This window comes from Hirundo rustica, chromosome 2 (genome assembly GCF_015227805.2).
Source record: "Hirundo rustica isolate bHirRus1 chromosome 2, bHirRus1.pri.v3, whole genome shotgun sequence".
NCBI lineage: Eukaryota > Metazoa > Chordata > Aves > Passeriformes > Hirundinidae > Hirundo > Hirundo rustica.
In genome coordinates this window covers 16,819,248-16,830,139 of record NC_053451.1, presented here as the reverse complement: position 1 = coordinate 16,830,139, position 10,892 = coordinate 16,819,248, and the positions used below count along the sequence as shown (strand labels likewise).

At 57.8% G+C, this 10,892-nt stretch overlaps 3 protein-coding genes across 8 annotated transcripts; 2 read left to right on the top strand and 1 right to left on the bottom strand.

The window, feature by feature from the left end:
• The first annotated feature begins 3,982 nt into the window (after window positions 1-3,982).
• Window positions 3,983-5,363, top strand: LOC120747909 (transmembrane O-methyltransferase homolog). Its single transcript, XM_040053963.2, is given in 3 exon segments — window positions 3,983-4,244; window positions 4,626-4,834; window positions 4,983-5,363. Coding segments are annotated over 3 exon segments (852 nt in total).
• Window positions 5,364-5,642: 279 nt separating this feature from the next.
• ANAPC15 (anaphase promoting complex subunit 15) lies at window positions 5,643-7,477 on the bottom strand. 2 transcript variants are annotated; one of them, XM_040053952.2, is made up of 4 exons: window positions 7,268-7,459; window positions 6,252-6,311; window positions 6,033-6,170; window positions 5,643-5,900 (listed from the first exon to the last, which is right to left on the bottom strand). In XM_040053952.2, exons 1-4 carry the CDS (start codon window positions 7,385-7,387, stop codon window positions 5,853-5,855), a joined length of 366 nt encoding a protein of 121 aa, XP_039909886.1. In that variant the 5' UTR covers window positions 7,388-7,459; the 3' UTR covers window positions 5,643-5,852. The 2 variants fall into 2 exon arrangements, with proteins under 2 accessions (XP_039909886.1, XP_039909882.1); XM_040053948.2 differs by having other exon boundaries at window positions 5,643-6,311; window positions 7,268-7,477.
• A 22-nt stretch (window positions 7,478-7,499) lies between these two features.
• LOC120747865 (folate receptor alpha-like) lies at window positions 7,500-10,241 on the top strand. 5 transcript variants are annotated; one of them, XM_040053931.1, is made up of 6 exons: window positions 7,500-7,579; window positions 8,507-8,626; window positions 8,796-8,949; window positions 9,168-9,356; window positions 9,431-9,566; window positions 9,856-10,241. In XM_040053931.1, exons 3-6 carry the CDS (start codon window positions 8,800-8,802, stop codon window positions 10,128-10,130), a joined length of 750 nt encoding a protein of 249 aa, XP_039909865.1. In that variant the 5' UTR covers window positions 7,500-7,579; window positions 8,507-8,626; window positions 8,796-8,799; the 3' UTR covers window positions 10,131-10,241. The 5 variants fall into 5 exon arrangements, with proteins under 5 accessions (XP_039909865.1, XP_039909872.1, XP_039909857.1 ...); XM_040053938.1 differs by having other exon boundaries at window positions 8,763-8,949; XM_040053923.2 differs by lacking the exon at window positions 7,500-7,579 and having other exon boundaries at window positions 7,828-8,626; window positions 8,763-8,949; window positions 9,936-10,069.
• The last annotated feature ends 651 nt before the right edge of the window (window positions 10,242-10,892 follow it).

The following is a 10,892-nucleotide window of genomic DNA, read 5'->3' as shown; positions in this document are numbered from 1 at the left end:
CGCCGCGGGCGCGCGCTGTGGCGTCACGTGGGACGCGCCGGTGCTCGTCACGCGGCCTTCCGCCTGAGGTCACGTGCCTGCTCCCCGCGCGCCGCCGCCTCCCCCTCAGCGCTCCCGGTGTGTTCCGAGAGCGCTCCCGCCCTCAGACCGCCTGCTCCCGGGGCTCCCTGTGTTTGTCCCCAGGTCTTCCAGTGTTCGCAATATAAAGTGGGGCGAGAATGAGGAAGAGGAGGATGTGTGGAGTGATGGTGTTTGTCTTCCCAAATAACTGTAACGTGATGGGGCCTTGCTCTCCTGGAACAGCTGTGCGTCTGCTTCCCCATGCAAAGCGGTGGCTTAATTCCCTGTTTTGCTTTGCTTGTGTGTCTGGTCTTTGCTTTCCCTATTAATCTGTCTTTATCTCAATCTCAACCCACGAGTTTTCCAGCTTTTACCCTTCCAACTCTCTCCCTGAGCTTGCCGATGGGGGAGTGGGCAAGCGGATGTGTTGGGCTTGGCTGCTGGCTGGGGCTAAACCACGACTGTCCTTATTTGTCACCCAGCATGGGGCACTAAGGGTTGAGACAACAATCCTTTGATCTCCGCATTTGCTGTATTAGATCCAGAGCCACTGGTCACAGTGGTGCTTGGTCTGTTCATGTGGGTATGGCACCTAACCCTGGCTCTACTCCTGTATTCCTGTACGTGCTCCTCCGGGTGACATTTTACAGAGCAGGGACAAGCATCGGCATTTCTTGGTTGCATTACTGTGGGCTATGAGTTTATGACATGATAACACCAAGGTCAGTGAGGGTACTCTGGGATGTGAATTCAGTGCTGCTCTCCTGCCCTTACTTCAGCACTGCCTTTGGGAGTCCATTAATAACTGTACCCAGTCTGTAGGGGGAACAGGGGAAGGATGATTTTCCCCCCTTTTCATCCTTCAGCCCTGTTAAAACAGCTTTTGAGAATTTTGAATTCCCTTTGGATGGTAGGGAAGTATGTTCTTGTTGCTATGTCTGCTATGTCTCAGTGCAGTCCACACTCTTTAGAGTCACGTTTGGAGGCAGAACAGGGATTTCCAAGAAGGCCATTCAGAGACCTGTCCCAAGGGGGAATTGTCATGAGTGGCATGGGATGTGTGAGAAAATTGGCCAAATTTCTGAGAAATTCTCTGCTCCAGTGGTTTGGGAGTTCACCCCTGAACAATAACAAGACTGATAAAGTGACAGAATATTTGCAAGGAGAATGCTGTGGCAACTCCAGAGATGAGCAGCTTACTGCAGTGCGTTGGACCCTGGCTACTCTTTATTGGACACTGGTGGTCAGCAGACAGCACCCTCAGGGGAGGAGGAGGAAACAGAGCAACAGGCACTGCTGCCTCAACCAACTGCAGCTGAAGTGGGGCAATAACCCATGCTGGGAGCAGTCACCCCTACATGGAAGAAGGAACCAAGACAAAATCAGTGCAGTTAGTGAGGGATGACAAAGCAGGGCCCTCAGAACAGGAGGAGGAGGTAGGGCCAGAGAAAATCACCTGGTCCACGTCCCCGGGTGAGCTGTGTGAAAGATGTGTGAAAAGGTTCCAGCCAGCAGTTAGGTGAGGCCCTGGTGACCTGGCTACTCCAGTGCTGGGATATCCTGGCCCACAGGATGGAAGGGATGGTAGTGAAGCCAGGCAACTGGGATGCTTGTCCTGGGATGAGAACATTGACAAGGGCATCGGGAAGAGGACAAAATCTCTCAGGCTCTGAAGGCAACTCCTGTCAAGCATGAGGGAAGGGCATTCTCTCAAGGATGATCGAGTAGTGCACTGAGACAAGTGGAACACCATGGAGCAAGGTACCCAGTATCTTGGAGAGAATTAGCTGTGCTGGAGATTGAGTCTGCTATAGGGATTTGAAAAACAAAGTCCTCTGTAGGCCCAGATGTCCAGTGTACAGAGTCCTTGTGGCACAGGTTTGTACAGAGCACACCCTTGTCATACACCAACTCACTGTCGAGTAAATTGGCAGAGGGAGCCATCTGGAATCATCTGTTATCAGGAGAGGGGTCTTCCATGTGAATCTTTTCTTTTCTTGTACCCCCTATGATTAATATTGTTGCTGTTAATGTTCATTTTCTTATAGCCAGTAAATTGTTCTTATCTCAGCCTGAGATCTTTATATTTTGTGCCCCCAATTCTCCTCTCCATCCTGCCACTGTGGGAAGGGGGAGAGGAAAGCAGGGGAGCGAGGGAATGGGCATGGTTTGGGGGGTCTTGGTGGGGGCACTGAACAGGGGAGTACCATCCCTAAACCACAACAGATCCCAGTACCCCAACCCTCCACACCCCCAGTGCTCCCAATGGTGTCCCCACCACCCACAGTGTCCCCAGTGTCCACTGATTTCCAGTCCCCTGGTGCCCAGTGCTTCTGGCTCCCCATGCTCCTATTGCCCAGTGTTTCCAGTACCCAGTGTTCTCAGGGCACAGTGACAGGACTCCAGCTCCAGTATCAGCTCCTAATACTACACACCAGCTCCAGGCCGCCTTGTGCAGGCCAGGACTATCTCCCAGCCCCTGCCTGGCCCCATCTGTTGTGTGCTGGTTTGAAAGCAAACCAGCGGGAGATCCCAAGTCGGAAGAATAATTTAATAGGAAAATTCAATAACATGCAGTAGTACAAAAACACTGACAGAGTCAGAATACAACCTGACACCTTGTTGGTCAGGGTGTTGGTAGCCGTCCGATTAAATGGTGATGGCAGTCCTCCTGAAGTGACAGGTGTGGTTCTGTCGAAGCAATGATCCTGTAGAAGGGTGTAGTTTTCTTCTGAATATCCAGTGGTGGTATAGAAGGGTCTGGTCTTCCACTGTGAATCCAATGGAAAAAGGCTGACTGTGGTGTTCCAAATCCCAGATTATATCCAGGAAGAAATGCTTGGCTCCTCCCCTGGGTGGAGGATCTCACAATGGGATGATGTATTTTATCAGTCATGCAGTGAGACTCAATGGCCCATTAACAGAAGATATCCCCCGGAGGGAGGACTGGTTGTGGAAGAGAGGAAGAAAACTTCCCCATCTAGTTTTAACAGCTGGCCCATTAACAGAGGATATCTGCCCTGGCCCCCCCCTCCCCCCCCAAGAGTTATGAGGGATGTGTCATGGAAGAGATAAAGAACACTGCCCCACCTGGTTTTAACAGATGGTAATAGAATACATACTTTTGGTTACATATTGCATTGCAACCTAAGACACATTTCCTGCCGCACTGGGCTGGTAACCGGAGCTCTGATAGCAGCTGCAGCTGAGGTGACACCATCAATAAATAACTGAGTGGAAGCAGGGTTCCACACAGGGCTGCCTGCCTGCCTCTGCCTGCCTGGAGTGTGGGGACAGGTAGGTGCCACCCCCATTGCCCTATCCTGTCTCTGTGGCTGTGCAGCCCCAACAGCTCAGGGTGTCAGCAGCAGGGTGTGGGGAGCAGGGTGTGAGGTGCAGGATATGGGGGATGGGAGCAGCAACGCTGGACCAAAGGGGGTGCAAGGGTTGTGCTGTACATGGCCCCTCACAGCAGCACAATCCCCCGGGATGCCAGCCCTGCCGACCCCAATATCTGGATGCTGGCAGGTGGGTCCCCCTGGCCTAGGGACCTCCACAGCATCCTCGGGTGCCCCAGCCCTGCAGGCCAGCAGCACTGGAGCCCAGGGAAAGGTACTTCCAGGGGGTGCACAGTACAGCCAACTCGGGGCATGAGTGGGAGCTGTGAGGCTGGCACCCGGGGAAGATGCCCTACCACTGCATCTCCTGTGAGGGGATAGATTTGCTTTGTTATGGTTTAGGGCTCACAATGCTTCAATGATCTCTGCACAGGGGAGATTTTCAAAGCCTGGGCCCAAGGTTATGCTACTGGTAGTGGAGAGAAAGAGTGCAGAACTTCCCATTTGGCAGAACTCCCAAGATAAGTAGGAAACTAACAAAGTCAACTCATTAACTGCAAAAATCACAGCCTCACCCGCTTGTGATGGTGTCTCCGGCGATTGCCCTGGCCTTCCTCCCCTTCATTGTCACCCTGCTGATCCGGTACCGGCACTACCTGATGCTGCTGTACCGGGCAGTGCTGGTGCCCTGGCTGCGGGATCGGCTCACTGGCACCTCGCGGGAGCAGCGTGCCTTCCAGTACCTGCTGACACATGCCATCCCTGGGGACCCCCACCACATCCTCCAGACCTTCGATCACTGGTGCTACCACTGTGAGCACCTCAGCTGTGTGGGGCCTGACAAAGGTGAGTGCCACCCTTGCCTGCTCATACCACACGGGGCATGGCACTGGGTATGGCCATAGCACCGTTAGTACGGCCATGGCACCACTGACACGGCTGTGACAGTGCTGGTGCGGTCACAGCACCACTGGCATGGCGGTGGCATTGTTGATACGGCCGTAGTATCATTGGCATGATTGGGGCACCATTGACATGGCCACTGCACTGCCAGCACAGCCATGGCACTGTTGGTACGGCTATGGCATCATCGACCTGGCTGTGGCATTTCTGGCACAGCTCCTCCCCTCCATCCCTCTGGGCACGGGGAACTGCTTGGCACCTTCACCCTGCCCAGGGCTGGGGTGGCACAGGTTTGTGGGTGCTGAGAGGCACATGCCGTGTCAGGGCGGATCGTGGAGCGGGTGCTGTCGGAGCAGGCACCACTGCGGGTGCTGGAGCTGGGCACATACTGTGGCTATGGCACCGTGCTGCTGGCACAGGGGCTGCCCCCAGGAGCCCGTCTCTACACCATCGAGGGGGACCCCCAACACGCTGCCGTGGCCGAGAAGGTCATCCGCCTGGCCGGCTTCAGCGAGCAGACGGTGAGCACCCGGGCGCTGGGATAAAGCCCAGCTCTGCACGTGAAACCGGGGAGGAGACGGGCGGGGGTCCTTCCCTGCTGTGGCAGGGACTGCGGCGCCTGCTGGGTACTGCGTGTGGGAAAGGTCCTGTCCCACGGGGACCTCTCAGCACCCTGTGAAGCAGGGTGGTGGGTGGGCACCCTGACACCCTGCCCCAGTGACTGAGGGTGCTGCAGCACAGGTGGAGCTGATTGTGGGCCCCTCGGAGGAGGTGATACCCCGCCTGCGGGAGAAGCACGGCCTGATGAATGCCAACTTGGTCTTCATGGATCACTGGAAACGCTGCTACCTGCGGGACCTACAGTTGCTGGAGAGCCACCAGCTGCTGGCTGAGGGGGCCACCATCCTGGCTGATAATGTCCTCTTCCCTGGGGCACCCCATTTCCTGCAGTACGCCAAGACCTGCGGCAAATACCACTGCAAGGTGCACCGCGCCAGGCTGGAGTACTTCCGTGGCATTCCTGACGGTATCGCTGAGCTCCGCTACACCAGTACCCACTGAGCGGGCGGCAAGCCTCGGCCATGCGGTGGCCACGGTTATCACGGGAGTTACGGGTCCCCAGCCCCCTGCCTTGGCCTCAACATGCTCTCTGGAGGAAATGCAGTGGCTGCTGTGATCTGTGGTGGGGCACAGTGGGTAATGACGGGGCTCATTCCCTGCAGTGCTCCTGCAGTGCACAGGGAGGTCTGCCAGGCAAACCAGTGGATGGTGGGGAGCAGCCCTACACTTGCCTGGGTGGTAACCCCTGCTGCCCTGGTGGCCTCAAACACCAGATTGGGGTTGTCTTCTTGAAAACTGAGTTTATTAGAAAAGATGTGTCAGCTTCAACGTGCCAGTCTCCCCTCTGGCTTTCCTGGGGGGCTTTCCTCTGAACCCCCTGCCCCACACAGCACCCATGGCAGGGGGAGGGACCTTCACTGAACTGTCCCCCAGAGCCATGGGGGGCAAAGGCTCTCCCCCAGCCTCCAGTTTGGTGTGGTTGTGGCAGAATCAGATCATCCACTGGTCCTGATCCTGCTCTGTCCCCTCCATGTCCACCTGGGAAAGAAAGAGGTTTGAGATCTCCCACCAGAGCAAGAACCCAAGAGAGGGAGTGAAGGAGAGAAAACAGCTCATGCTCAGGGTCACACACACTTTACATCCCCTGCTTTGGGGTCTCATACTATTTACCTCATTGATCTCCCCATCATCAGGAGACTCATTATAATCATTCATCTCATCCATATCCTGCATGTCCTCATCATCTTCTGAGTCCTCTTCGCTGTCTTCATCATCTTCATCATCCTCCTCCTCTTCCTCATCATAGTGCTGTGGACACAACAGCTCCAGCAACCTCATCTGCCCCTCAAGCCCTGTGGCAACCCCCCACTTCCCTGCCCACACACCCACCTCGGATGCTGGCTTTCCTATGGGCACCAAGTTGTTGTCCTTCTCAGCAATGCTCTGGAGCTGGGGAAGGGAGAGAGGCGGGTGAGCATCCCGACAGCTCCATGACACCCTGGCACACAGGCCCTTCCAGCTCAGCCTTGTGTCGATTCCTGACCGTGCCTGTTTCCTGCTGCCTCCCTGGCATCCCCCGCCAAGCAGGGAAGAGCAGCTGCGCACATCTGCCTGAACACCCTGGCACCAGGCAGGCTGGTCCCAATGCCACTTCGGGGCTGAGAGGATTCGCAGTGTCCCCATGTGTGTGGCATGAGGAGCTCAAACACAAAGCTTATGTATTTCTTTATCAAAAAAGAACCAAATCTGAGACATCTGATCAGCCAGACGAACACAACCACAGCAGATAATTAAAGCTCCATTAAAATATGTCAGCACCTCCCACCAGAGGGACTTGGAACCTCTTCTAAGTACTGGGGTTTTAATTTATTTAAACTTTATTATTTAATTATAAAAACTTAATTACTGAGATCTTTTTTAAACTTTAATCAAATAGATGTTCTTCCCCCCATACTCAGGGGCACTGCAGCACCAAACCACGCTCACAAGGCAAACACTCTTCAGTTACCAGGATCAGAAACCGCTCCTCGCCTCCCTCAGGAGATCAGTTAATTAATTAATTGGGAGCTGGTGCAAGAATCTCGGTTCGGGAGCATCTTATCAATTAACCCCCACACAGTAAACGGGGAGCTCCAGTAACAGGCGGCACCGAGCCCGTCAGTGTGACACATGGATGACAGACGCGAGAGTAGCGGTGTCCGAGCCGACGCTGAAACACGGGCACAGTCGGTGAACACGCGGGGGGAGCCCGTGAACCCTCACTCCGGGCACAGCCTCCGGGCTGCAGCGCGCACCGCGGCCGCGCCCGCTGAAGGAGGGGGGGCCACGTCCCCAGCCCCGGACCCGCTCCCGGCCTCCTGACACCCGGCCCGGCGGCCCCACATCTCCCCCGCCCCGGTGCCCACCCAGGCCTGGTGCTGCTGCTCCTGCTGCTGCAGCTCGGTCTCGTCCACGCACGGCCGGTCGAGGTTGAACCAGAGGGACTCGGTGAGGCGGGGCAGGAGCGAGGGGAACAGCGTGGACATGGCGGGAGCCGCGGGAGCAGCGCCAGGCCGGCGCCGGCCGCCGAGCCGGAAGCTTGCTTCGCCCGAGCCGGAAGCGGTTGCAGCGAAGGGAGCATGCGCAGAGCGAGGGCGGCTGTGCGTGCCGCGGCCGGGCCCGCAAGGGGAAGAATGGCCGAGGCCTGGGCGTGGCCTAGGGCGCCGTCTGATTGACAGGTGCGGGGCTGATTGACAGCCCCGAGGCTGGGCCCCACGCGCGTCCGAGTCTGGGATCGCTGTGACGGCCCGGGCGTACGTGACCGCCCCCGGAGTTATCTGCGACCCCCTGGGGATATGTGACCCAAGCGAGGGGGTATTTGTGATCCCCACAGAATATCTGTGCCTCCCTTGTGGCTAATGGTGGATACGTGACCCCCACGGGTACCAGTGACCCCAGTGGGGAGGTATCTGTGATAGTCATGGGGTGTCTGCTCCTTTGGGGGCAAGTGTCATGCCTGGGTGGGGGTATCTGTCATCTGTGAGGGGGGTATTGCGACCCCACTAGGGGGAATCTTTCCCCCTCCTCAGGGCGTCTGTGACCCCCGGGGCATGTCTGGCACCCCCCGCATCACGTGTGACCTTGGATGTATCTGCCACTTCCAGGGTATCCTCCCTCCCTTCCCCCCATCCCCCACCCAAGGCATGTCTCACACTGGAGGGTTTCTGTCTCGCCCCAGCTACAGGTGACTGCTCTCCCCCAGGGTATGTGCTCCCCCCCTCCACGGGACACCTGTGATCCCCTGGAGCACCTGTAATTCAAAGAGGAGTACCTGTCTCTACCCTGTGGCCATCTGTGACCCCACAGGGGTACCTGTCCCCACCAGCAACAATCTCTTACCCACTGTGGTGTTCCCGCCCCAGTCACTCACAGAGACCCTGTGGTGTTGGGGAGTCAGGTCCTGCCCTCTGTGATGGAGTCAGGAAATCAGGCCACCTCCCACGGGAGGGAAAGAGAAACAGGCACAGGTGGATTTTGGCTGGTGCTGGCCCCAGCCAGGCACCAGGAGGATGAATCCCAGCTGCATGCAGGGTTGGGGGGGGCATGATAGGCATGAGTGTCAAGCCAGGACACAGCAGGGTGCACTGTCTCCTCCCTGCCCTCAGTGCTGCCCAACCCGCCACATTCCCACACCCCGTGATCAGTGGCCAAGGGTTGTGCTGCGCCACAACCTTTGAGAGGAGCTGTGCTCGTCCCACAGCACCTGGAGCCCAGCTGCCCCCCAGGTAAGAACCAAGCCCCTGGCACCCCCAGGTAAGATCCCTGACCCTACTGTTGGTGGTCCTGGGCAGTGACCATGTGCTGCCGCATTTCCACGTGCACAGCGGGGGACTTTGTCCCTGCTGTCACCGTGTCTCTCAGTGCTGCCGTCCTGACTTCCTGTCGCCCTGGCAGAGCGATGGCAGCGGTGTTTGCTCTGCTGGTGCTGGTGGCCTGGCCAGCTGCCACCGCAGCAGTGAGGGTGACGCAGGACTCGCTGCTCAACGTCTGCATGGACGCCAAGCACCATAAAACAGAGCCTGGCCCTGAGGGGCAGCTCTATGGGCAGGTACGATCTTCATCCACTCACCCACTGGTGTCACTTGCTGTGGGGTCACCAGGATGGAGGCTGGGGGGCTCTGTGCCCCAACATGAATTCCATCACCCGGTGTCACCCACTCATGGGCACTGCTGCTTTCCCTGGACCCACAGCAGGTCCCAGCTGAGCCCTGGTGGGTCCTGGTGGGTCATGATGGGTCCCAGCTGAGCCCCAGCTGCCCCGTGCAGTGTGTTCTCTGGAAGGACAATGCCTGCTGCACTGCCAACACCAGTTTGGAAGCCCACCAGGACCAGTCCTACCTGTACAACTTCAACTGGGACCACTGTGGGGTCATGCCAGAGAAGTGCAAGCGCCACTTCATCCAGGACACGTGTCTCTATGAGTGTTCCCCTAACCTGGGGCCATGGATTGAGCAGGTAGGTGCAGACCCCACCCTCACCCACCCACCAGGATCCCTGGGGTGAACTGGGGGAAACCGCGGGCCCTGCAGGCAGACACCAGCTGGCGGAAGGAGCGGATCCGGGATGTGCCACTGTGCCAGGAGGATTGTGAGCAGTGGTGGGAGGATTGCCAGGATGCTGTCACCTGCAAGGTCAACTGGCACAAGGGCTGGAACTGGACTACAGGTGAGGGGGGGATTGCGGGGCACCCGCCATCATGCCTCAACCCTCCTGTAGGTCTTCAGTCACCTCCCATCTTGCTGCAGGGGAAGCTGTTTCCACCCTCCCTGGTGGCTGTAAGTGGGTCCAGGGGTGTGAGGGTCCCCATGGGGTGGGGGTGTAGCACCCAGGTGGGAGTCCTCTGTGCATGTGAGTGAGTCGGGGTGTGAGGGTCCTCATGGGGTGCGCGGTGCACAGGGGGACAACACCCATTTCCCAAAGCCCTTCACCCACTTCACCCCTTGCCCGCCCCCAGGCACCAACCAGTGTCCCAAGGGTGCCATGTGCCAGAAGTTCAAGTTTGTGTTCCCCACGGCGGCTGTGCTCTGTAAGCAGATCTGGTCTGGCTCCTACCGCTACACGTCCTACCACCGTGGCAGCGGTCGCTGCATCCAGATGTGGTTTGATCCCGCGCAGGGGAACCCCAACGTTGCCGTCGCCCAGTACTACGCCCGTGGCGGTGCTCCCCCAAACTCCCTGCTCTCCGTCCTGCTGTTCCTGCTGCCCCTCACGCTCCTGGCCCCGCTCTGAGCAGGAGTGGCTGCAGGCAGGATCAGGCAGTAGATGGTCAGGGGGGTGACCAGGCTGCCTTGTGCCCCGCCATGGGATGTCCCCAAGCTGTGTTGCTCCTAGACACGAGGCTCATGAATAAATGCTCCTGTCCTCCTTGGTGTTGGGGTGCTATGGGGCTGAGGGTTGGGCGTCAATAGGATGGTTGAAGGACCTGGGGCTGTCTGATCGTCTGATCCTGCTTCTGGTGGGGAGCAAGCAGACATCACTCCCATTCATTTGTACCGACCAACCTGGCTACCCGGCACTGCCTCCCCCAAACCACTGTGGCCAGGCAAAGCAGAAGGTACAGGTCTGCCTGCCACTGAGGCCCAGGGCGGATGGGATCGCTGAATGTGTCCTAGCACCCGACACGGCCCCAGGACTCCGGGCATCGCTGACATCCTGGGGTGCACAGGATGAGACTGGGAAAATTATGGGGAAAAAGGGGACCTGAGGACCCTGAGAAGGGAACATGGCTGTCAAGGGAGTTCTGTTGGCCCGGAGCCCACCCCAGGGGTCCTTTTCTCCACATGCTTCGTGTTCCCAGTTGTGGGGTGGCGCCGTCCCGATCTCTGGACCATGGAGAAGTTCCCGGTTTTGGTGGTAAAATCAGGTCGTGCCCCCCACTTCTTCAGCCCCTGGCCCCAACTCTGTGCCTTTCCCCAGTGCCCGGCTCCCCTGTACTTTCACAGTGCCGGTGCCTTCATACCACCGTGCTCCCGTCCTTCCCTTCGGTACACC